The following is a 27690-nucleotide window of genomic DNA, read 5'->3' on the forward strand; positions in this document are numbered from 1 at the left end:
GTTTGTGTTTTTATTGTCTTTTATTACCTTTTCATTGCCTCAAAATATTTTTTGCATGTTTCCTTCTCATATTTTTCAGCATTGTGTTTTCTTGTGGTAGCTTTAAAGCAGATTGTTTATCTGCTGACCACATTAGTCACGTAGCGTATTTAAACCACCTTTATTTGGTATTACTACGTTTAAGTATTTTCTTAAGGCGTCTTTAGTATGTGCTGTCTGTATCTAAACAAAACAAGCTGAAAGTGCATGGCTAGTACTTTGGGTGTCAAATTTGCCTCTTGTGGGACGTTTCGCCGGTGTAGCACATTTTGGCAGAACACCGGTTTTGTCCAACTCTCGTCTCATCTCATCCCGTCTTGCCTCTTCATTTTGCTTTTGCTGCTTGTTTTGTGAAATATCGACAGTGCTGTCATGCTCATTAATGTTCCTCTCGGGTTCAAATTGAAAGGGCTGAACAGATGACATGTTTATGTCACAGTCATACTCTTGAAGCCCGGCAGCATAACCCAGTGACGTCACCGCACTGCGACGTCAACAACAATGGCGACCTACTAGTTAAACTGATTTTACAAGTTGTATATAAACGAAAACATCAAGAGGGGTTTTAATATCAAATTATCTTAACTAACAATAGCGTTTATCTTTAAGAACTACAAGTCTTTCTATGCGTGGTGACCTTTAAATGCCCTAAAATGAACAGAAAGTGGTCTGTAAATGTCCACAAAAGACTGGCTGTGAATTAAGCCTGAACGATATATCGTTTAAACATCGCCATCGCGATGTGCGTGTGCGCAATAGTCCCATCGCAAGCACGTGCGATAGTTTTTCTTTTTTTTTGATCCACATACGCCTCACTTTCTGGTCTGCGCACAGCCTCCTACCCTCCCTCTCCCAGCCTTTTGATCCTCTCAGTCACTGCGGCACAACAATGGCTTTGATCTGGCCAAAGAAGCAGACTTCACACGGGCATCTGTCAATCATCGTTTAACTTGTTAAACAGTTGCAAGGAAGCTGCGCTGGAATGAATGTGTGTACTGTGGGGACGTTGGAGACATTTAAATGCCAGAAGGGATCATGAGGAGTTTGAAATTTCTACATGTCACTTCAGCGGTCACAGCTAAAGTAGATTAACAGAAGCATTTAATAAAGCCAAGCATTTATCTGCTACAGTACTTTATTCTTGTTCAAAAATGATTTGGTTGTACAGTTATGTTTAAAACTTATCATAATTATGAAATTTGAAGTGCTTAAAAACCATTTATTTATATACATTTTTTAAATCACTTTGTGGGGGGGGGGACATGTCTTATACACGGTGACCCCAAAAAAAGTTTACACTGCCATAATACAACTTAAATGCCATGTTTATTCAGCCTAGAATTAGAATTGAATCACAAATTATACATTATTGTAAAGAACATGTACAGTACACTCTATTTTTCAATGTGTCCTCCCTTAAGTGTCACAACAGCCTCCAGGCGCCTGCGGAACGCTTCTTTATGTAGGATGCTGTCATCTTTTCCCAAGATCTAACAATGGACCTCTCCAAGGCTGCCACAGAAGTTTGTGGCTTCTTACAGGCACTGTCCTCCACAGTTGCCCATATGCTATAATCCAGGGGATTGAGATCTGGACTTTGGGGTGGCCACATATCACCTTGTCAATCAACTTTTTGGTCCGCACAGATCGGCACTTCCAGACCCAGGTTTTCGTGAGGCTGTTCCAATATCTTTCAGCTTCTTTTTAACTTTGTAGACTGCACATCTGGATATTCTCAGATTTGCTGCAATCTCAGTAGGTGTCAGACCGGCACGCAGCAATTCAGGTACAGCTAAAGTTTTCTTCATTTTCAGCAGAAGCACACGAATTGTAGAGACGAGAGATTACCAGCTGCATTGAGTGACCTTAATGAATCACTTAAGCATGACAACCTATTTAGATATGTTTCAATGGCTTTTAAACAAGCAGTCAATTGAGTGTAAACTTTTTTTTGGGTCAACCTGTCTGTATCTCTTTCCAATGCTAAATCTGAATAAATACATTGGGCACAAAAAACACACACAAAAAAAAAGAAATTAAATAGGGGGGTGGGCTACTTTGCGGTTTTTCACTTATCGCGGCGGGTTCTGGTCCCCATTAACCGCGAAAAACGAGGGATGACTGTACACTGTGGTGATCTAAAGTCTTTCCAAACAGCTATTTAAGTCATCTTGTGAAAATATCTTGAAAAAATATATAATTTTTTTTTTTTTAATATCGCAATATAATATCGCAATATATCGCAAACCCAAAAAAAATCGCAGCAATAGTTTTTCCCAATATCGTTCAGGCCTACTGTGAATGCTCTGCTTTCAGTGCCATTGACGGCACTAAACATCCAATCACTTTAAAATAAGTTGGATGTGTAGGGCCGTCAATATCAGCCATTGACATAACGTAGACACTTTTTTAATGAAAATTTTGGTAGGAACCTACTGGTTCCTTATTTTTTAAACAGTGACACCTTTTTAAAACGATATGTAGATTCTTGGTAGGAGCATATCAATAACGTTTTGGACTACAAGTTACCACGATATATCACCTTGACGATATAGTGGTATGAAAAAGTATCTGAACCTTTTGGATTTTCTCACATTGCTGCATAAAATCACTATCAAATGTGATTTGATCTTTGTCAAAATCACACAGATGTAAAAACTGTCTGCTTTAACTAAAACCACCCAAACATTTATGTTTTCACATTTAAATGAGGATAGTCTGCAAACAATGACAGAAGGGGGAAAATAAGTAAGTGAACCATCACATTTAATATTTTGTGGCCCCCCTTTGGCAGCAATGTCTTCAACCAGACGCTTCCTGTAGCTGCAGATCAGTCTGGCACATCGATCATGACTTATCTTGGCCCAATTTTCTCCACAAAACTGCGGTAGTTCATTCTGATTCCTGGGATGTCTGGCAGGAATCACTGTCTTTGTCATGCCACAGCATCTCAATGGGGTTCAAGTCTGGACTTTGACTTGGCCACTCCAGAACGTGTATTTTATTCCTCTAAAACAGGGGTGTCCAAACTTTTTGCAAAGGGGGCCAGATTTGATGTGGTAAAAATGTGGGGGGCCGACAATGGCTGACGTCCTTTACGTAGAACAATATATTTATGCAAATTTTAGCAAGCCATTTTGTGTGTCACATTTGCCTTATTTTTATTTATTTTTTAAAAATAATTTCAACAATCTCGCAACTAGCCTTTGTGGCGTTCTCTTTTGACTCTCGGGCTCTTGCGAAATACTGCCGTGAAATTAATCTACCTTCAAGTTGCTTCAATTTCTCAATCTCAATCTTGTCGTACAGGTCAATGTGTCTTGTTTGGTAATATCGCCACACATTGAACTCTTTAAAAAAACAGTCCCTTTGCAAATAAGGTAGACACAGTTGTTGCATATTTTAGTGAAGAAATAGTCCAATTTCCACCTATCATCGGCCGTCGCAGTCAACCTTCTTTTTTGTTGATTGTCGCCATTTTAGAAAATTGGGAGTAAATGGTCACACGGGGTAATGTTGCTTAAAGTACTGTTGCCTTTTAGTGGGTAAATGAGGAGCAGGATTTAGTGTGTAAGCTACTTTATATGCTGGTAGCACTACTGCTGACCAATTTTTTAAGTCTGTGCGGGCCAGATATTATTGATTTTATGACAGAGGCTGGGGGCCGGATGAAATTTGACCAAGGGCCGCATTTGGCCCCCGGGCCGGACTTTGGACATGCCTGCTCTAAAACCATTCTGAAGTTGATTTACTTCTCTGTGTTTTGGATCATTGTCTTGTTGCAGCCTCCATCCTGTTTTTAGCTTCAACTGTCTGACAGACAGCCTCAGGTTTTCCTGCAAAACATCCTGACAAACTTTTGAATTCATTCTTCCATTAATGATTGAAATTTGTCCAGGCCCTGAGTTAGCAAAACAGTCCCAAATCATGATGCTCCCTCCACCATGCTCAAGGTGGGGATGAGGTGTTGATGTTGGTGAGCTGTTTCATTTTTCCTCCACACATGACGTTGTGCATTACTCCCAGACAATTCAACTTTGGTTTCATCAGTCCACAAAATATTTTGCCTGTGGAGTGCCCAAGTGCCTTTTTGCGAACATAAACGAGCAACATTTTTTTTTTTTTTAAACAGCAGTGGCTTCCTCCATGGAGTCCTGCCATGAACACCATTCTTGGCCATAGTTTTACATATAGTGGATTTGTGCACAGAGATATTGGACTCTGCCAGCCAGTGATTTCTGTAAGTCTTTAGCAGACACTCTATGGTTCTTTTTTACCTCTCTGAGTATTCTGCGCTGAACTCTTGGCATCATCTTTGGTGGACGGCCACTCCTTTGGAGAGAAGCAACAGGGCCAAACTCTCCATTTGTAGACAACTTCTCTGACTGTGGATTGATGAACATCCAGACTTTTAGAGATGGTTTTGTATCCTTTCCCAGCTTTATGCAAATCAACAATCCTTGATCATAGATCTTCAGACAGCTCTTTTGACCGAGCCATGATGCCTATCAGACAATGCTTCTCATTAAGACAATTTTTACCAGGTGTGTGTTTTATAGTGAGCAGGGCAGCTTTCAACCACTCATCAGTGATTTAAATTGTTTGGTAAAAATTGGTTTCAATTGCTTTCAATCTCCTTAGGGAGAGGTTTCACTTACTTATTTTTCCCCTTTCTGTCATTATTTACATGCTATCCTCATAAACATATGAAAACCTATAAATGTTTGGGTTGTTTTAGTTAACGCAGACACTATTTTTACATCCGTGTAATTTTGACAAAGATCGGATAACATTTGATGGTGATTTTATGCAGAAATGTGAGAAATTCCAAAATGTTCAGATACTTTTCCATACGAATGTATATTCTCACATCCCTAATTCTAACATTTCTTAACATAATTTGGTTTCTGCAGCTGGCCAGCGGCGCCTTCAGCCACATCAAAGACACGGTCCTGTCGGCTCTCAACCGCGAGCCCACCATGGACATCGCCCCAGAAACTGTGGGCACCCTGAGCATGATTATGCTGGCGCAGGCCCAGGAAGTCTTCTTCCTCAAAGCGACTACAGGTATACCAAACTACTTGACAAATTACCGCTACTCGCTTCCAAAACCGCCAGCCCAGCATTTATGCTAAGTAGCATATTTTTGGGACGCATGCGGCGTTTTTAATTAGCCACTGGGGGTCTTTTGTCATCACGATAAACAGTTTGGATCCAGCTTGTGGCCCAGTTCTGTCTCCGGAGTGGTGCATTAGCATGTTTCCACAAGATGGTGGCTGGGTTGTTTATGTACTCAAGTACAGATGGGGAAGGCATCAATTAAGGGAGCGAATACTGAAACTCTGGTTGTTGTCATGCGCAGACAGAATGAAGGACGCCGTCATAGCCAAGCTGTCAAATCAGGCGGCAGAGTTCTACGGTGATGCCTTCAAGCAGTGTCAGTACAAAGACAACCTGCCTAAGGTATGTTGAACATGATCAACCTGACCACTAATGACACACACAGGTAATTATTGTTCGCATTAAACTTTTTTTCTTGTCATCGTCGTAGCCTGGCTTTTGATGGTAATCGACGATAGGAAAAAAAATAACAAAAGGGCATGTTCATTTGATTTGTTTCATTGAAAAACCTCTTTAATCTCATTTGTTAAAATGAAAAGACTATTTACTCCATTCATCAAATGACAAGGCTCTGTATTCATCTATTCATCTTTCTGTAATGCTTATCCTCATGAGAATTAATGAGGCGCTATTTGAATTAAAAGGCTAGGTCCTCCTATTACAGAAAAAAAGACCACAGTAATCTAATTAGTAATTAGTAATTAAACTCCAAAAATGTTTTTGTTGGACAATTAGATTTGTAAAATTTCATTTTATATTATCAGGGTTCTTGAGAAAGTGTTTCATGACAGTGATCAATTTCATCTGTTAGGATTTAAATTCCTTGAATTTTAAATTGATGCATTGCATGAAATTGTTGCAATCTTCTGACATTCAAAAAGTTTATTTTTTTGTAAGGTTGGCCTGGAATGATTGGATTCTATTCTAAGTGGACTATAAACAGTCTTTAAAAGTCATTTTCAATTTCCCTTGTTGGAACCCTGAGTTTAATTCCATCGATAATACATTTTTGAGCTTTTTGTTTTTTGTTTTTTTTAACCTAAAAATTGATAAGGTTAAAAAAAAAAATCCTGTATTGTCATATTATCTACTATATGGAGTGAAAGCATCTTTTTTAATCTAATATTTTAAATAGTATATAATTTTTCCCTAATCATTTACATTGTAATTTGAAAAATAACTCTGGTCTACAAGCAAAATACGTCCTGAAAAAAAAGAGGTCAAAAGTATCAGTTTTTTAGATACAGTATCTGGATGTTAAAATACAAGCAAATTTGGGGAAAATAGGTATTCAATAGAATGGAAATAGTTATTTCTGGGTAAACATATCCACCTAAAAAAATGTACCATTTCATAAGACAGTATAATCATGTAGGCAAGAGCTTTGAAATAATACACTGTTTTCAATGTATTGCATTTGGGCTGCAGCTATCGTTATGTAAGTAATTGATTAATCTGTTAATTAATTAAACGAGTAATCAGATTAGAAACATTTAATGCATTGCAGAATAAATTTTAGGAGATGTAAAAAAAAAAAAAAAAAAAAAGGCTTGCTAAGATTGCACTTTCAAAAGGGTATTAAATGCGACTACTAAATAAAATTCATCAGTTTTTTTGCAAACTATGCTGGATTGCACTGTCATTTCACAAGAGCTATATATTCATTTAAAAATAAATTTAACTACCTGAACTTAGCCTCCCACGGTATAAAAAATGAATAAATGAGGATCGAAGTACAACAAAAGAACAATTGGCTTACGTGCATAGCAAAAGTCCCCATTCTGTATCAGTAGCTTTAAACTACGTTCAAATAATTTAATGTTGTGAATCAACCATTAAATTTGTTAAAGTTGCTCCCGTTATTCCATAATTTCCCTTCCGTCTACTTTCGACATGTCAAAGTTTTAAAACTGTATCATCATTTAAAGATAGGCAACATCCGACTTTAATCTATTTAGGGGTATTTTAGATAAAAAGTAATTAGGTTCGCTACAATGGAGCCTTCTAGAGAAGTCTACTGCTTTAAGATGGCGGCTGTTTGCCAGCGCCGGCAAGTCTGTCATTTCGCATCTAGTTCTACATCAATGTGATATCTACCAGAGCCGTATGTTGCCATGTTTGTAGCAACTAGCAACTGGGCGCTGTTTGTAGCAGCTGTCGGCCGCAGTCAGTTTTTTTTTTTTTATCTAGCGGCATGAGTTGAACATGATATTTATCCTCGATCCGTTCCTCATTGTGTCCCGAAGACCGCGCTAAATGTGTTTTATTTCCGCTTTACCTGGTATAATTCAATGATCGGAATTTAGATGTTTGTGAATCGTTCTCGAATCTTCCGTGGCTGAATCACGAATAATCTAAGAATCGAAAATTTCGCACTCCTCTAATATCTATATATATAAATAATATAAAAATGTACCTCTAAATTACGAATGCATGAACAATCATATCGGTTAAAACAAAACTTACCTTATGTTGGTCTTAACAGGGAGCAGCTTGATCCAGTCATGTTAGATGAGTTATGTCATATTGACTGTTGCCACTAGAGGGCGGTGTATTCACCCAAATCAATAAAAGTAAATGCAAACACTTTAAAAAAAAAAAACATTACAACGCCACTGTGATTAAAAGAATCCTCGATGCACCAAAATGTGATTTGAAGCTTTTTTTCCCCCAATCGAATTACTCGAGTTAATCAAATAATCGTTGCAGAATATTGCATAAATCCTGCTGTTTTGGAAGTGGACAAGATGCATTCATTACATAAGCGGTGGCACGCACTGTAATATCTATCTCATGTCAAATATAGCAACTAAAACTCATATTATGTAAATGTGTAACCATGTTGGATTGTTATAGAAATTAAGAATATAATTATTAATAATAATTCATATTGAATATAAATAAGTAATATTAGATATTGTAATGCGGTGTATGTGTGTTATATCATCAATTATAATATTTAAATATATATATATACACAGTATATATTCTAAAGATCTACAATTATAATATATTTTTGATTTATGTATATATATATTTATATACATATATAAATGTATATATATGTATGTGCATATATATGTATGTATGTGTATATATGTATGTATATATGTATGTGTGTATGTATGTATGTATGTATGTGTATGTATATATATATGTGTGTATATATATATGTATATATGTATGTATATATATATGTATATGTGTGTGTATGTATTAAGTAAATTACTCCAATGTATAAATATCTTTAATACCTTAGCCAACCAGCACTAAAATATTTTCTTTTCTAATCCATTTCACCACAGCAAGTACGATTTATCTATTTACCATCTCTGGAGCAGATATTTTGTAGACCAGTGTAATCACACATTAATTAGAGAATAATGCAATTTCATCTTTTCAATTTGATATAATTGATTCATCAAAATAATAATAAAATAGTTCACCTTTTTTTTAGTGTTATGATTTTCCCTATTACTGATCGGAGACGGTGAATGTATGTGTGGGGGAAAAATGTTTCATTCTCTGGGTTCTTTGCTCTGTCACTGGCTTTAATGTTAACGATCATACTGTGGTTGTGGGACTGCCACCCTTCCCCTCTTCTCTGATTGGTCTATCCCAGTCAGTGGCATCATCAGGCATTGTTTCCATAGTTTCCCACATTATCACATTTGAGTTGAGTTTGGGGGGGGATGGTCCATGACAAGGCCACAACTTTCAATGTGTTTTTTCTTGTGGGTATTTTGTTGTGCTTACCTGAAAATAAAAATGTTAAAAACTTGGGGTGGGAAGCTCTGAGTAGCTCACGATACAATACGATTTGTGATGCAAGGCTCATGGTAATGATGATCTCATGATATGGCAATAGAACAATTATCATTACATGGGTCAGGAAATCATTCGACAAAACAATTAATTAACGGGAAAGCTATTTTCATACTTCTGCTGTGAATTGGAATAAATTGATCACTAGTAGACATCCAATCCATTTGAAGGGAAGTGAAGGCACTTCAAACGGATTGGACGTCTGCGGCCGATAGTGGGAGCCAATGCCAGGCTACGAGTTCGTTTTGGGGCATTTCATGTCATTTCCTGTTGATTTTTGGTCATTTCCTTTTCCTTTTAGGTAGAGGGCGACATATATGGAATTTTCAAATCCGGATGCAGATACCAATGTCCAAAAACATTTTCAGCTGATTGCCGATATCCAAAGCCAATTTTGCAAGCTGATATGTGAGGCAATTTACAGTGGTACCTAGACATACAATCACTTCGACGCACGATCTTTTTGACATCCGACGTAAAATTTGACTTGCCATTTGTTTCTACATCCGACGACATGCTCAAAATACTGTGATTTATGACGGCGCCACAGTTTGTTTTCCCGCGACATATTTTCTTGTGTTAGAAATCAACATGGGTTCCGAGAAGGTTAGTGCAGGTGGTGAAAAACAAGGGAAAAGGTGACGCTTCCCATTGAAATGGAGATGGAAATGATAGAAAAATATGAGCGTGGTGTGCGCGTCCGCGAACTGGCTAGACAATACGACCTTAGAATTTCTACGATCTTGACGGTCCTCCGACGACATCCGTTCGTCAGTCTTTATAAATTAAGGTGACAGTTATTATTGTGGTAACATCGCTGAAGAAATTGCCAGCTTTGTCGGTTTTAAATCATTTATTACAGACCTTTAGCAACACAACATGCCTACCGTCCGCTGCAGTTGACGCCAACAACAGAACATTAAAAGAGAAAGTAAAGTCTCTTGTCGTACCTACCTTACTCTCACGTCAGCCACGCGGTGCGTTCAGGTACAGCACGCAAAACACCCGCCACATTAGAACCCGGTTCGTTCATTATTACAGGAATTATTAACTGTATTATTATGCCGATTTTTGTATTTTATTTGTTTTGCTATGTGTAATTGCCATTTGTAATCGTATCAGAAGTATTTATCAAGGATTTAGTGTAGGTTTTCGGGCTGTGGAATGAATTAATGGAATTATAATGTATTCTTATGGGAAAATCCTGCTCGACGTGCAACTGCACGACCATTTCGACTTACAAACAAGGTCCTGGAACGAATTAACTTCGTATGTAGAGGTACCACTGTACTTAATTCGGTCTAGTGAAACCAACGAAGGCAGCACTTTTTTAAAATGTTTAAACACTCATGTACATTTTCAAATGATTAAACCCATCAGGACGTCATGACGAGATGTAAACAAGTGAGGGTTTAAGAAGATGCTCATCATGCTAATGCTAACTCGAATGCTACAAGCTACATTTAAAGTGTAAGGATCACCCCTTAAAAGGCTAAAGCAACATTGCATATTCTCTCATGCAAGATAAAAAAAAAATCTTAAAATATTTACAAAACAGGCAAGCCTAAAGCTGTCTGTAGCAGCTTGCCTTCAATCTTTTGCAGGGTCCTTCCGTGGTCCTACTGTCAGTCAGTGCCGGCCACAGTTGCCCACACAGATCCCTGATCAACAACCGTTTTTTAACAGCTTATTTTTCTTGTTAATCGGCTGATGTTGGAAAAAAAGTCCATATATCGGCCGACCTCTACTTTTAGGGCATTTACGGGTCACTTCCAGTTGATTATGTGGCATTTAAAGGGCATCTCCTGTTGATTTTGGGTTACTGAAAAGGAAGTGACTCAAGAATGTCCACAAATTAATAGGGAGTGCCTCCAAATCAACAAGAAGTAACGTTTAAATGCTCTAAAATGAACAGGAAGGGACCTGTAAATGTCAGGCAAAGAGGGCAATTTCACGCCATTGCCTGATTGTTTTGTGGCATTTACAGGTCACTTCCTGTTGATTTTGGGTTACTGAAAAGGAAGTGACTCAAGAATGTCCTCAGAGAAATAGGAAGTGCCTCAAAATCAACAGGAAGTAACCTTTAAATGGCCAAAAATGAACAAAAAGTGACCCGAAAATGCCTAAAACACTGGCTGTGAATGCTCTAGTTTCAGTGCGATGGACGACACTCAACGTCCAATCCAGTCAAAATGAATTTGGAATATAGCGCCGTCAATGTCAGCCAGTGAGCTAACGTAAACATTATTTTAATGAAAATTTTGGTAGGAACCTGTTGGATCCTTATTTTTTAAACAGTGACACCTTTTTAAAACGATTAATCGTTTCTTGTTGTGAGTGTATCGATAACCCTTTGGGCTACAAAGTATCGCAGTATATCACCTTTTTGATATATTGTCACAATCCTATTAGAAACATGTGTTACAACCACAATTCTGATGCATATCGTTCAATAAATAAGCACTCTTAAGGCACACGGGTTGTGCATGTGAGTATTTTGGGTAACTTTTGGGTGAAGTTTTGGTGCTTCCTGCTGAAGGTTGAACACTCACAGCCTGTTCTGTTTTCTCTCTCGTTGTCTTCCTTTTCTTTCTGCATCCCTTCGTGGTGGTGGCGGTGTTTTTGTTTTCCCCTTCCCACTGTTTTTGGTATTTTTATTTTGCACCCCCCTTGGCTGCTTTTGTCGTCGTTGTTGTCGTCGGGCTGCCTTGGTACCGTGCATGTATGTGTGTTTGTGTGCGTCCTGCTCTGTGGTTGCCTTCTCCCTGGTCAGTATTTTTACTTTCAGGAAGTGCTACCGGTGCTGGCGGCCAAGCACTGCATCATGCAGGCCAACGCCGAGCTCCACCAGAGTGTCCTTGCCAAGCAGAAAAAGCGCTTTGGCGAGGAGATCGCCCGCCTGCAGGTAGCTCCGCGCGCCATCATTGTCTGCACTTTTTGGTAAAGCCTGACACGCCGCATCGGTTTTAGCACGCGGCCGAGCTGGTGAAGACGGTGGCGTCCCGCTACGACGAATACGTGAGCGTCAAGGACCTGACGGACAAGATCAACCGATCGCTCGTCGCCGCCAAGAAAGACAACGACTTCATTTACCACGACCGCGTGCCTGAGGTGAAGGACCTGGAGCCCATCGGCAAGGCGGTGCTCGTTAAAGCCACCGCAATCTCGCCGCCGCTTAGCCAGAAGTTCGCAGGTACGACACAAGCACAAAATGGCAAAAAAAAAGCAGCTATTTTGCTGGCCTTTTTTCCATTTCACCCTTTCATGTACAAAAAAATGTTTTTATTACATCCATATAGGACAGGGGTCTCAAACTTACAGCCTGCGGGCCAATTTCAACCCACGGGACAATATTTTGTGGCACCCATTTTACATTCAATTGCCCGCATTAATTTTGCAATGGGCAATAAAAAAATGCTCTTAAATGAAATGGATTAATAATCCATTTTGGGGTAAGAAATATTTCAATAACAATAAAATAAAAGAATTAAAATACTCATAAAAAAGCCAAAAATTGTAATCAAATTGAGAAAAAGAATAAAGACATTACCGAGTATTCAAATAGATGTGGCCCAAAATTAATTTTAAAAAATTAAAACTTTGAAAATAAAATTAAAACAAATTGTAATAAAATTTACAAAAACAATAAAGATATTAACGTGGCCCAAAAATGTATTTAAAAATTCAAACTTTTGAAAAAAATAAATTGAAACAAATTGTAATAAAATTGAGAAAAATACATTTATTCAAATAAGTGTGGGCCAAAATTAATTTCTAAAAATTAAAACTAAAAACAAATTGAGGAAAAAGAAGGACATTAGTGTGGCCCGAAAATTAATTTTAAAAAATTTAAATGTCGGGGAAAAAAATGAAAACAAATTGAAATAAAATTGAGAAAAAGAATAGACATTATTGATAATTCAAATATATGTGGCCCAAAATTAACAAAAAAAAATTAAAAGGTTAAAAATAAGATTATAACAAATTATAATAAAATTGAAGAAAAGAATGAAGACATTAATGTTGCCCAAAAATTAATTTAAAAAATTAAAACTTTTGTAAAAATGAATTGAAACAAACTGTAATAAAATTGAGGAAAAATAATAAAGACATCTGTGTGGCCCGAAAATTAATTTTGAAAAATTTTAATTTTGGGGTGGGGGAAAAAAATAAACCTAACAAAATTGAGAAATGGAATAAAGACATCTGTGTGGCCCCAAAATTAATTTTAAAAATTAAAACTTTTGGGGGGGGGGATTAAAACGTAATAAAATTGAGAAATAGAATGAAGACATTAATTCAAAAAATGTGGCCCTTGTGTACTTTCCTCTAGGAATTTCATTTGTTTTTTGTTTTAATAAATCTCTTAAGACCTTAAATAGCTTAACCCTTTAGCTGCCTTTGATAGTAATAAGCATCCAATCCATTTTTACGATCGAATGATCGCTTCCAGCCCCTCCCAGTTAAACTGTCAATAGATGTTTTCACTATCAATTTCCCTCTTTAGCTAACTACCACACCACATCTCTTTAACCTGGGCTGGCAGTGAATAAGTTAGACTAATGCTAACCTATGACTAGACACCCACTATGTCTGAACGTGTTAACGCTCATTGCGCTTTCTTTAGATGTGTTTGAGAAGATGGTTCCCATGGCGGTGCAGCAATCCATGACTGTGTACAGCCAGCGCAAATCAGAGACAGTCAACAGACTGGTGGGAACCATGCGCGAGGCCACCAACCTCTGCAACGGGTAACTTATCTCGTCATCGGCAACCCGTCGCGCTTCCTGAATCAATCTTCTCTTTGATGGACTATGCTCCGCAAGGGTGCTGGCGTCTCTCAACCTTCCAGCCGCTTTGGAGGACCTCTCCGGGGACTCCATCCCGCAGTCCATCGCCGAGAAGTCGCGCTCCATCGTGCAGCAGGGGGGGCTGCAGAGCATCGAGCAGCTCATCAAGGACTTGCCTGAGCTTCTTACTCGCAACAGGGAGATTCTAGATGAGGTGAAACATGTACTACTAAGGGGAATGCTCAACTAACACTGTAGGAGGGGGGAATGGTTTCAAAAATAGGAGCTGTGGTTGCCAGAATTGTAGCATAATGGGGGAAAAAGTTGACTGTCAGAAAAACAAATTACTGTTAAAAAGAACTACACTTAAACTGTTGTGTTAAAGCAAATGATTGTAAAACGTATGACGGTTACGTAGCAGTTGAACTTGCTGACTGCTGAGCTAATACAACACACTGCAACAATGCAGGCTGACGTGCTACTCTTACAATAAGAAAATGTCACGCATTGTGAACATAATACAGAAACAATTTTGTCTTGTCTCATCAGATAAAGTCTAGCATACAGCTCGTTGTATTTTAATAATAATAATAATAATAATAATAATAATAATAATAATAATGCATTTTATTTGAAGGCGCCTTTCTGGCACTCAAGGTCGCCGTACAATCATCTAAAACATTCAAACATATTACAAGTGAGAAAATTTAAGTATAGAACGTTTGAGGCAATTTTAAATACTAAAAGTGATATAAGGGCAGTTAACGCATTTGCTCCCAAAAATTTATAAATACGTTCTATTTTTAATTGTTTCAGTGTCCCAAAAACGTATTTATACATCTTTTACCTTTTTTTTTTTTTTTTTTGACAAGAGGCATCTCTAGGTTCTGGTACACCTAAACTGCAATGCACAATGCTCAAAACTCATTTTAAAGCAATAAAACTTGCCACTGGAGGGCAGGAGTGCATTTTGTAAGAACTCATCTCAGGCCAAGAAAGGAAGTGAAGAAAAATAGTCAGGAAACGGAAGTTGGAGGGTTCTTGTGAAGACGCGTGACAATTTGAGAAAAATGTGGAGATCGATTGGGGGGGAAAAAAGGCAAACGACACTGGAGGAGTGTTTTAAAAAGAAAACAAAACCTTCTTCAAAGAAGGATAAAAAATTTTTTTATCTTGATGAGACAGACGGTGACAGCCACAACAGCCTGAGGTTCCACACGCGTTCTCCAGAGCTCACGTTGCGTTACTCCTAAGCCCGAGGTTGAAACCAACGATGAAGATGATGAAAAATGTGAGACCGATCTTGATCCAGACTCATCAGATTACTGGGAGCCACCTCCTTGAACCAGGAGCAGCCGAGGGCCTTCCCCGTTGTTATGTGTGCAAATAGTTCAACCGTTCAATAGTTTAGTTATGTGCAGGGGTGCACATAATTTTTTCGCCCAGGATCTCAGAGGAGGACCTGGAGATGTGACTTGGTCCTCATTGAGCTTGAGAGCCGACCCGCCTGATGCGATAAATTTATGACAAGCTTTACTCAGAGCCAATTAACTTTAATTAATTATATTAACAATAAATGCTTGATTAACATCAACTGGCACAACAAAATTGGCATTACTTTGAAGTGAAATGTAAAGAAATAAACATAAAAGCACCAATTCAAAATAAAGGGCATTATGCGGCTCTCACATTAGCTCCAAGCCTTTTTAAAAGTGGGATGTCCTCCTCATAAGACCTCATTGAACGTGCATGTTTAGCTTTGTAAAATGCGAGCAAAAACACGTTTGTCAGTGCATGTCGCTGTTCATTACCTTTATTCCGCCCTATTCCGCCACTTGTCCATAGGGCGAGTGGGGTCCTGTTTGACATCGATAGTTTGCTTAATTGCCACATGCTCTGTTTTTTTCGTGCTTTTCAAAGTTTGGATGGCTGAAATTCTTTGACCCTACATAAAATGCGCTGCTCTTATCGGCGACATTGGGATTCTCACGGCACATTTTGTACCGCATTTCCGTGCGAGCATCATTTGCTTCTAGCCATGGTACCTCCTGTAGCCACTTTTCAGCAAAAGTCCTTTTTTTCGGTAGCTCTGGTGACGTCTCTGTCGTCTGTCTGTATTTTGACAGGGGTGGGGGAACACGGAAGTAATTACTCAGTGTGGCCTGCCTTTTCGACATTTTGAGAAGTTATTTTCTCGTGTCCGCCGCAAATACAGTGGTCAGCCATCGGTACGCAAAAGCGTATGGAAGCCGTTGAGGGCCAGCGCGTTTGTCTACGTCCAGTACGCATGCGCGCATGCGGACCACTTATGTGCACCCCTGGTTATGTGTAAAGAAATTGTTACTTTGCGATCAAAAGCTCTATTTGTCTTGTTGTTTATGTTATTTTGTAGAACGAAAACATTATTCAGATGTTTGGGATGTCACAAAAGCGAAAAATAGCTGAATTAAAGTCAAAGTTATGTTTGAAATGTGTGCGTTTAAAAAAAACTAATTTTCTCCGTTTTTTCATCAGAAATTGGAAAATTGCTCAAACTAAGCTATTTTCTTATGCTGATTTCCATGTTTATATAGCAATAAAACAGAATTTTTTGTGGGCCTTGCAAAATCAGTCAAAATCCAGTAATACGGCCGGGAGCGAAGGGCCTTGCTCCGGTGAAAATGTCTGGGAGTGGAATGAGTTAAAAAGACCAGAACTTAGTGATTATTGTGGATAGGCTTGTCTGAACAGGTGAGTTTTGAGTTTTGATTGAAAAAGTGGGAGGGAACCTGTGTTCCTGAGGTCCGGTGGGAGTGAATTCCAAAGCCGGGGAGCCGAGCGGCTGTCCCCATGGTGCTGGGGGGGGACAGACAGTTGTATGGAGGAGGAGGATCTTAGGGCACAGGAGGGAGTAGTAACGTGAATGAAGTCGGACAGGTATGGAGGGGCGAGGTTATGGATGGCCTTGAATGTGAGGATTTTAGTCTCCCAAGACACGTTTTTAGCTGATCATCATCACGTCGCCACAAAGAAATTGTTCGGCGCTGAAATATTTTCGTTACAGTCATCGATGACGAAAACAACGTCACTGTTCTTTGGTAGCTCAGTATACGCTCGACTCGCAATATGACGGTAGTAGCGCAGTGACATCACCACCACCACCAAAACGGAATAATTTTTTACCGAGATACCAAAGCATTTTTACGTGGATTTGACGTTTTTCACAATATTTTACCTGTAAAATTCTGCCTGTTCGGACAAAGCGTTGTTGGGAAACATCTCGAGGAGTCGTTATGAAATTTCATGAGAAAGCAATGCCATGGCATGTGAAGGCAATGTCACACCGTCGTGATGAAACGTGGGACCATTGCTTCACCAGGCATAAATGGTTATAAAGCGTTGTGACAAAGTTTGGGAGAATCAACAAAAGCACACTTTTGAACGGTAACAAAGGAATAATGAAGAATGCTTTCTCTTTTTATTCAATATAATTGTCTATGGCCATCAGTGGCAGCCAATGCCAGGCAATGAGTTCATTTTGGGGCATTTCACATCATTCCCTGTCAATTTTCGGTAACTTCTTTTTCCTTTTGGGGTATTTATGAGTCACTTCCAGTTGATTTTGGTGCATTTACAGGTGACTTCCTGTTAGGTTTGGGTTACTGAAATGGAATTGACTTGAGAATTTCCCAAATAAATAGAAAGTGACTCAAAATCAATGTTTTTGGCAGCCATTTGAATTTTCGTCTTAGTCTTTTGGACAAAAATACTTATTAGTGTTGTTTAGGTTTTTGTTGATGAAAACTCGAGACTAATTCCGTCTAGTTTTAGTCTGTTTACTAAAAATGAAATTATTTTCAATTAATTATACCGTCCTGGCCGCCACAAACTACCGTAATTTCCTGAATATAAGGCGCACCCGTGTATAACGCGCACCCCAAATTTACTTGTAAAATCTAGGGAAAATTATTGTACCCGTGTATAACGCGCACCCTAATTTTAGCACCAATAAATAGAAGCATACAAGAAAACTGAGCTCGTGTACAGATACAGAAATGTCATTTTACTGACTGGTGAAACAGCACAAGCATAGCACATTGGTAGTTCAAAACATTACCGTAAACTGACAATATGTACGGTAATATGATCTGATAACTTCAATTTACCAGAATCCAAGAGAAAACAAAACAGATGTGGCTTTTCTTTTAAAGGCTGCTGTATAACTTGCTCGTTTCATCATGATGAATAAATGTTTCCTCCATGGATTGATACGGTAAAATGAAAGTGAGAAGGTAAGTCGGAAATCCGAGAGAGCTCATTGCTGTAGACATGACAGTTACAATAGGAACTATTGTTATATGGGTTTCCCGAGGGACCGATATAGTTGACGGACACAGGAAGTCTGTGATGTGTTACGTTTGTTATGGTCCCAGTTGTGGAGCTGCAATAAACGTTGACTCAAATGAGTTCAAGAAACTAAATTCTGTGCTTTATGAAGAGTGAAAAAAGCAGAATTTAACACAGGCGAAATCATTCGACCGATCAGAATGAAGTATTACCGAAACAAAATGGTGACGTCACATACCGTAATGGTCGGCAACGGATCGCCGCGTACGTTTCTTCAACACAACATGGTCGTGTCAATAACCAAAAAAAAGAAAGTTTATATATATATATAATATAAATAAAATTTCTGTCTCCATCCCTGTACCCGTGTATAATGCGCACTATGATTTTACAAGTTGATTTTGGGAAAAAAAGTGCACGTTATGTTCGGGAAAGTAAGGATTATGCAAAAAAAGTTGAGTTTCAGAGGACGCTCGCACTTACTGTGATGCTAATGTTACGAGTTACATTTAGTTTGTGATGATCACTCAACACAGACCTTTAAAGGCTAAAGCAACATTGCATATTGTCTCTGGCCAAGATAAGAAAACAAATCTTACTGTGCCTGCAAGTGTGGACACTGGAGGGGACACACTGGTGAGTCGGCGAGGGGGGCGGAGCACGTCACATTAGTGACACAACAAGATAATGCTACGATGCAGGCGAATTACACATAAAATGTCACATGTAAACATGTGACGGAAACAATTACTCATTTTGTCTTATTCTCTTGTCAGACGACAACTGGCATTCGTCTCGTTAGGTTTTGGTCTCCCAAAACACTATTTTAGCTTATCGTCTCATAGTCGTAATGAAAAAACTTTGAAAAAACCCTGAAGAAATATTTTCGTTATAGTCATCTTTAACGAAAAAACACAGCTCAAAATCAACAGGAAGTAACCTGTAAATTAGTGTTGTTTTCGTCAACGAAAATGAAAACATTTCGTCAACGAACAATTTTATCATGACTATGACGTCACGATGACGCGCTGAAATCGTATCTTAGGAGACTAAAACATAGCCAAATGGTTGCCAAAACGAGATGAAAATTTGCCATAGTTTCTGTCATAAATTCACTATGTGTGATATTTTCATATTGAATATGTAATTAGAATTAATCTCGCAACGTTTGGTCGTGTCACTCATGTGACGTTCTATCCCCCCCACCCCCCCACCCCCACCCCACACACACACCCCACACCCCACAAAGGCTTAAGCGTGTGCCCATTCCAGCCTACTGAAATAACTACAGTTATGTGCTCGTCTGTCGTGTTCAATCGAAATTGTTGGAAACCTTTTATTTATTTATTTATTTATGCACTAAAACTTTTGAAGTTTATAAATGAAAACATTTTGACAATTATAGATTAAAAGTAGATAGACGCACACATATTAAAATGACTAAAATATGACTAGGACAACACTGCTATAAATGCCCTTAAATGAACAGGAAGTGACCTGTAAATGCCCACAAAAGACCAGCAGTGAATGTTCTGGTTTCAATGCCTTTGACGGCGCTAGACGTCCAATCCAGTCAAAATGAATTGGATGTCCCGCACCGTCAGTAGTAGCCGGGGAGCTAACGTTGACGCTATTCTAATGGAAGATTTTGGTGGCAACCAGTTTTTTACTTAAACAGTGACACCTGTTTAAATGATATATTGATCGAGTATATCAATAAGCTTTTGGCCTAAAAGGTTTTCCATATACTGTATTGTCACCCCGCCCCCTATTCAATATAGTCACCAGAAATTTCACAGTTTTTAATTCTTCACATTTTACATCAAAATGTCACAATTTTGGGCCAAAAACAATTATTACCAATTTCCTTTCATTTCCAATGGCTCATTTAATATTTCGGCTTGAAATCATTCCCAATCCTTCCCGATGCCCCCAAATCAAAAAGAAGTGACCAGATGCCAATCGGAAGTTTTTTTTTTTTTTTTTTTTTTTCTTAATAAAATGATAGAAGGAATTTATGACAATAATAATTTACTCAAACATTTTGTCGTAAAGCAAAGCATTTTTACTAGGGCTGCAGCTATCGATTATTTTAGTAGTCAATTTATCAGCTAGTTTAAATAATCGAGTAATTGGATTAGGAATACATAATGTGTTGCAGAATAATTTTTAGGAGATGTAAAACAAAGGCAGGCTAAGATTGCACATTCAAAAGAGCATTAAATGTGAATACAAAATAAAATTCCCAAGTGTTTCTTCAAACTGCGGGATTGCACTTTCATTTAAAACTAAATTATAATACCTGAGCTAAGTCTCAAATGGTATAAAAAAAAAACATAATCGAGGCTCTAAATACAACAAAAGAACAATTGCCTAACTTGCATAGCAAAAGTTCGCTAGCTTAAATGCTATAAAGTGCTAGCGTTTCTTTTTTACAATGTCTTTAACCAATCGTTCAAACATATATTCCCACAAAAAACTGCTAAATATACCTATAAAGCTCAAATAAAAACTTAGCTTATGTTGGTTTTAACAGGGAGCAGCTGGATTCAGCCATGTTAAATGAATTGTTATATTCACTGCTGCCACAAGAGGGCAGTGTATCCACTCAAATGAATAAAACTAAATGCAAACACTTTCAAAACAAACCATTACAACGGCAGTCTAAACAATGATCAAAGCAGCAAAATTCGAAGCTTTTTTTTTTTTTAACTGAATTGCTCTAGTTTAGGGCTGCAGCTATCGAATATTTTAAAATTCTATCGATTAATCGAGTAATCGGATAAAACAAATATATTTTTAGGTGAAGAGCAATTATAAATATACATGAGAAAAACAATACATTTCATCTAATCTTGAACCATTTTCAGTCAATCAATGTCTTTATTTTCGATGTATATTGTTGAAAACAACCAACAATTGCATCTCAGATGTAACTAGAATTTAAAAAAAAAAACTAATTCACTGCTTTCACTCAAAAAACTTTTAGATCTTATTTAAAAAAAAAAAAAAAAAAAAAAAAAAATATATATATATATATATATATATATATCTTACCTAAAAATGCCGTTACGCTTGATAACACACATCACTTAAAAGTTAGGATTTTTTCCCACGTGTTTCAATTGAATTTCTCTTTGTGTCTAGCCATTTTTAAGTTCTAGTTAAGTTTTAAGTTAGTCTAAACTGTAAGTCCTGATAGGATTTTGAGTTTTTGCAGTGTTCAAAATAAATGTATGATACAGGCTGTATTGGAGCACATTAGGGACCAGTGCTACTTGGTGTTTTATCCAACTATGACTACTGAGCTAAAATTGATTGTTAGCATGGTTAAGTTTTTATTTTACACCCTCATCACTCCACAATGCTATGTTATGTTAAAGCCTGTATGTAAGACACGTTAGCCACGCATCAACAGTGGTAATAATTAATTGAAACCTAGCCCTCCGCAGGGCTAACGTTACGTGAGCTAGTAGCGACAGTAATGTTAATCTTATTTATTAGCGCTTAACGCTCTTTATTAGCGCTTAGCGCTCTACTGCTTTAAGATGGCGGCTGTTTACTAACGCTGCCCAGACGCGGCCGAGTCTGTCATTTCGCATCTAGTTCAACATACATGTGATCTCTATGAGACGCATCAGACGCTACCTGTACCAACGTAGCATCGTGCGGGCTAGTATTTAGCAACGTCGGCGTCGTTTGAGGCGGCTGTCGGCTGCAGTAAGTTTTTTTTTTTCCCTTCTTCCTCTCCGCACGTGACATCGCATTGTCCCGCATTAAAAGTAGTCCGAGCAAAACGTGATGCTTAGAGCTGTCAAAATAAACGATTACTCGAGGTGAATAAAATTACTCGGATCAGTTTTTAAACTCGAGTTACTCGAGTTGCTCGAGTACTCGTTTCAGCTCTACTTTAGTTAATCGATTAATGGTTGAATTGCTCTAGTTAATCGATTAATGGTTGCAGCACTAGTTTTAACAAAGTTTATAGAACTGTCCCAAGGACGTGACAAGAATCGTTACGTGTGTAAGCGTAGTCACAAAAATGTCAGTGCTGAAACAAAGTGTGTGAAGCTGCACAGAAGCACCAGCATAGAGCGGCACAACAAAGCGTCGGTAGGGAAGTGGCGCGAACAAGCGGCCCGAGCTTCAAATGCTCGGTGACAGCTTGTTTGTCATCTCGACGAAGTAGAACGCAACGCTTTTTAGAAGCTGGCTCAAACGGATCGCCACAACTACACACACAAATATTAGAAAGCCTTAATAATCCCTAATGGCTGCAATCCCAGATCAGGATCTTCATTAAAAATCTAAATCCACTCATCTCAGGGCCAAGGACTGCGTGTCCGCTATCTACGCCGCCAAGCCGCTCTGCACAGAAACAGACGGCGGGATCCACTTGAAACGCGCTTCCAAGTTTGTTGAGAAACTGGGAAAAAGACCAAAGAGTAAAATCTCCCCAAAGTAGGCACTACTGATGTAAAAAATGAATAAAAATGCAAAAAAAAAAAAAAAAAAAAGACAAAGCACAACTGCAATCAAACGGAAAGGAAAGTACACGGCTTTCTTCCAAGTTGCTGGGCAGAATTCGGGTTGTGTGAAACTTGCTCTCTGTCGACACATTTCCAAAGGTTTACTCATTTGCGCTATTTTCAAGGCACTGAAAATGCTGGACGACGAGGAGACGACGGACAACGAGTTGAGAGCCAAATTCAACCAACGCTGGAACAGGACGCCGTCTGGGGATCTCTACAAGCCCCTTCGCGCCGGTACAACCATCTCACTGGCAATTACAAGGCTCACGATGATCTCCGATATGGCGATACAAGAATTATCAATACATGAGTCAGGAAATCATTCTACAAAACACTAAAAATCAGAAAAACGAGCTATTTTCATCCTTCAGCTGTGAATTGAATTGAGTTTATCACTAGTAGACTTCCAATTCATTTGAAGTGGGACCTTCCCAGTTCAAATAGATTGGACATTTATGGCGGTCTATGTCAACTGAAAGAAAAGAGTCGATTTTCCCTTGTTTTATTCTTATAACGAACAGGAGATGATGACACAGAATTCAGGAATAAAAAGAACAAAGAATTTACACTTCAAGACAGACAAATAGAAAAGACATGACATGTCGTTACCGGGACACAGAGTGTGTCCTGCCTCTCAGCTCCTACACTTTTTGTTACATCCCCCTTGGGAGAGGGTTAACTTCCCCTAAAGACTTGCTATGATACACTGGTAAGAGGACAAAGGGCCTGTGTGAATATAGCAAGAAAAGCAAAGTGGCTGCTCCCACATATGATTATTGTGAATAAATGGAAATATAGTTCTACACAACCAATAAGCCTGCAACTAACGATTATTTTCATAATCGATTAATTGGCTGATTAATTCAACGGATAAATGTCACTTTTTTTAATTCACAATTGACCTTGAAGTTGTTTTAGGCAAGTTGTAAGTAACAATGAAGACAAAAAATGGATGACTATTTCCTTCAAAAGTAATATTTTCTTACAGCTTCCTGGCTTAACTGTAGTCTACAACTGTACTGATTATCAAATTCGTTGCCAACTAGTTTATTCGGTTTAATCGATTAGTTGTTGCAGCCTTATTAAGAACTTAGTTTGGACAGTAAGATGTCCAAAAATTGGCACAAATGTCAATTGTTGTTTTCCAAAGTAATGACAGATTTTGGTTCATGTCCTACTTTGACTTAACAAAAATATAATGAAGAAATCTGATAACTGAGAAGTTATATGTACCATAATTTTCGCACTATTAGCCGCCACCCACCAAATTTGAAACGAAAACGGCATTTGTTCAATGATAAGGTGCACTGGGCTATAAGCTGCAGCTGTCCTCACTGTATTATGGGATATTTACACCAAAAATTAGCACTTTATTTGACAGTGGCATCATATGACTGTCATAAGACCAAATGAACCACCATGAAGCTTTGAACCAATTTGCTGCAAAGCTCCATTGCTTCAAGAAGCTTCATTTGGCCATTACTGCTCCCTTGGGGGAGACAGACAATCTCTGCTTCCACCTGCTGTCAACACTGTTGTTGTCCAACATGCCTCCTAGCATACATTTCAGTGCTACTGATGTAAATAACAAATCAAAATTCATGTTCTGTGCTAATTTTTATTCTATTTCTTCAGTTACTGTTCCAGCGGTTTCATTAAATGCTAGTTATGGTATTTGGTAACACTTTGTTTGACTATGGTGCCATAAGACTGTCATTAGATAATAATTGTGACATGACACTGTCATGGGCATAAATGAATGCGTATAACAGAATTAATTTAGTGTTATCTGGCAAATTATCTCACTTTTGAACGGATGTAAAAGATACAGTGGGGAGATCAAGTATTTGATACACTGTCAATGGGAAAACCCATTGGCAGTGTATCAAATACTTGTTCTCCCCACTGTAGGAGCCGGACGTAAATGGAGTGACATAATTTGCCGAATGACACTTAATGACATCTGTCATAAGCATTCAGTTCATTCGCCCCTTCACGTCTCAGTGGATTGGGTGTCTAGCGCCGTCAATGGCAACCATTGAGTTGACAGACACACTATAGATGTTTTTCACCGTCACGTGACTTGTGACGTGTTTCTGCATAGCTCTAAACATTCCTCCAACTTGGACCTTTTAGTGGCATTGTTTCCCACACGCAAAAATGGAAATTTTCTAAAAAAAAATACAACAAATACCAGTTGTAAATTGAGACAGGACATTTTGTTAGCTTTTTAGCTGCCACATTTAGATTACCCGGACATACTGTATATAATTACCTAATAAACATGAGGAGTACTTGCACCCACCGAACTTTAAAAGCCTACAAATGCCGTTTCTTCGAAAAACGTTTGATTTGCTGGCGTTGGTTTAAGGTCTCCAATACACCCGTCTTTTGTTTTTCTGTAGCCTTCACATAGCTAAAGATGGATGGCACATAATCGGGTGACAGGATTGTTGCTTTTCTCTCGTGCAATGAATTAATACAATGAAGAAATAAAAACTGGATAAATGAACAATCGTTAATGAATTACATTACTACACTTGAGGTAACGCAAATCACACACATCACTTTAGATCAAAGGCATTCTTAGGTTTTATTTCTCTCTGCACGCGGAAGTGTAAGGCTTTCCACTTGAAGCATCTTCCCTATCTGAGTGGTAGCTTGTCCCAGCTTCCAAACGCACTCAAACGTTAGCATAATCAAAAATGATAGTAATAAATTTGCATACCTCCTATGAAATGAGCGCTACAGAGCCTCAAAACGTCAGTTGTGAAGACGTTTACCCGTTTGATGGCATCCAGCCACTTCTCACAGCGCTCCTCTTTTGGGATCCGTTAAAAGTGCAGATTCTTCCAATTTTCCTGCACATTGGTGCAGCCAAATGCAACGTAGTACTTCACCATTTCATATTATGTCGTGGCATATCTACTTTAAAAAGAGATCGCTGCTTAAAAGGTTAAAGCATGTGTGGGCAAGCGACAAGCATGGCGTCAGGTCCAAGATGGTCGTTGCCTTTTTGGCGTGAGTGCAATTCCGGTTGATTTTGAGTTACTGAAAAGGAATTGACTCAATAATGTCCTCAATTAAATAGGAAGTGACTCAAAATCAACAGGAAATAGCCTGTAAATGCCCTAAAATGAACAGGAAGTGACCTGTAAAGGCCTACAAAAGACAGGATGTGAAAGATCTTGTTTCAGTGTCATTGACGGCACTTGACGTCTAATCCGGTCAAAATGAATTGGATGTCTAGCGCCGTTGATGGTGGCCGGTGAGCTAACGTAGACATTATTCTAATGAAACATTTTGGTAGCACCCGTTGTTTCCTTATGTTTTTTTAAACAGTAAATCTTGGTGGCAGTATAACGATAACCTTTTCGGGTATATTGTCACAGCCATACTTTCTTATGTCTGAAAATGAGGTGCTTATACCATCTTGTTTTTTTTGTGCGCTTTGCATCCTAGAGGGCGCAAATTTCCGCAGCATCCTGGACAAGGCTGTACAGGCGGACCAAGTGGTGAAGGACCGCTACAACGCCCACTGTGAAATGATCGCGCTGCTGTGCAAGCCCGAGAGCGAGCTGAGCGCCGCGCTGCCCTCCGCCAACCCCATGAAGACGCTGCAGGGCAGCGAGGTGGTGAACGTGCTGCGTGCGCAGCTGGCCCAGCTGGACGAGGTGAAGCGGGAACGCGAGGCTCTGGAGTCCGACATCAAGGGCGTGACCTTCGACATGTGCGGGACCTTCCTGACGGCGCTGGCCAAGGACGGCGCCATCAACGAGGAGCAACTCTCGCTGGGGCAGCTGGACAAGATGTACAGTGAGCACAACCAGAAGGTGCAGGCCAGCCTTCGCCAGCAGGAGGAGCTGCTGGGAAAAATTCAGGTAACCTGCAAAACTACCACCAAATGTGTCCAAGAGTGCCAAAATTTAATGAATGCATCATTAAACCATTACCCAATTCAATGTGTAATTTAAAATGTTAGTATTTAAATTTCAAAGGTTTTTATTTAAACAATTATTTAATCTTTTATTTATTTTAACATGTAACTACTTAATTTTTATAACATTTCAATTCCCATTTAGTTCAACTTTTTTTTACCCTTTAATTTTTTTAAACGTATATTTGAATATGTATTTAGTACATTTATTTCAAGTTTTTTTGATTTCAAGTTTTTTTAATTATATTGTTTGTTTATTTCAGTATTTAAACATTTATTAAAATGTTTGTTTCATTAATATTTAAAGCATTTTTAAAAACTATTTATACATCAACCAGTTTTTATTTCAATCTTTGTCTCAACTTTAAGATGTACTTCCTTAATCTAAGTACATTTAAGGCTGAGAGTTGAATGGGACAACACTTCTTTATTCAGTGTGCTTCTCAGCATATGTGTCACCGACACATCACAGAGATCCCTTTTATACTATAATACCACACCCACGGGAAGTGCACTCTATGGCAACAGCAGTGTGACATAAATATGTCACATCTCCTCTTAAATGTGCATTAATATCAAATATTATTTATATATATATATATATATATATATATCTGCATTGTCACTGTAGCAGTCGAACGTGCTGACAACTGAGCTAAAAGTCTAGTCTAGGTTCAGCTGTTAGTACACGCGCACACACACATGCATGTATATATATATATATATATACACACACATATATACAACAATTAATTTATTAACTCGAGTAATTCGATTTGGGGAAAAAAAGCTTTGCATCAAATTTTACTACGAAGATTCGTTTAATTAGAGTGAAGTTGTAATGGCTTGTTTTGAAAGTGTTGCCTTTATTTTTATTCATTTGGGTGGACAAACTGCCCTCTTGTGGCAACAGTGAATATGCCTTTACCTGTCTAACGTGGCTGAATCCTGCTGCTCCTTGTTCAGTCCAACATAAAGTATGAGTTTGTTTGACCTAATGTTTGTTTATGCATTCGTTATTTAGTTTAGAAGTATATTTAGCCGTTTCTTTCTGGGAATATGTGTCTGAACGGTTTGTTAAGAGCTTTATTATATATAAAAAAAAAAAAGTTAGCATTTT

General features: G+C 38.4%; 1 protein-coding gene across 2 annotated transcripts in view; it reads left to right on the forward strand.

Moving 5' to 3' along the window:
* pdcd6ip (programmed cell death 6 interacting protein) overlaps nucleotides 1–27690 on the forward strand; it is a 52484-nt gene that overhangs the window by 16613 nt on the left and 8181 nt on the right. Inside the window, exons 5-12 of one of the 2 annotated variants that reach the window (XM_057827933.1) lie at nucleotides 4953–5106; nucleotides 5402–5502; nucleotides 11759–11890; nucleotides 11956–12178; nucleotides 13613–13736; nucleotides 13812–13989; nucleotides 22756–22867; nucleotides 26096–26514. In XM_057827933.1, the coding sequence (XP_057683916.1) occupies nucleotides 4953–5106; nucleotides 5402–5502; nucleotides 11759–11890; nucleotides 11956–12178; nucleotides 13613–13736; nucleotides 13812–13989; nucleotides 22756–22867; nucleotides 26096–26514 (1443 nt within the window). The remainder of the gene's footprint in view (nucleotides 1–4952; nucleotides 5107–5401; nucleotides 5503–11758; nucleotides 11891–11955; nucleotides 12179–13612; nucleotides 13737–13811; nucleotides 13990–22755; nucleotides 22868–26095; nucleotides 26515–27690) is intronic. The other variant, XM_057827934.1, reaches the window with a different exon arrangement.

This window comes from Corythoichthys intestinalis, chromosome 22 (assembly GCF_030265065.1).
Source record: "Corythoichthys intestinalis isolate RoL2023-P3 chromosome 22, ASM3026506v1, whole genome shotgun sequence".
Classification (NCBI taxonomy): Eukaryota; Metazoa; Chordata; class Actinopteri; order Syngnathiformes; family Syngnathidae; genus Corythoichthys; species Corythoichthys intestinalis.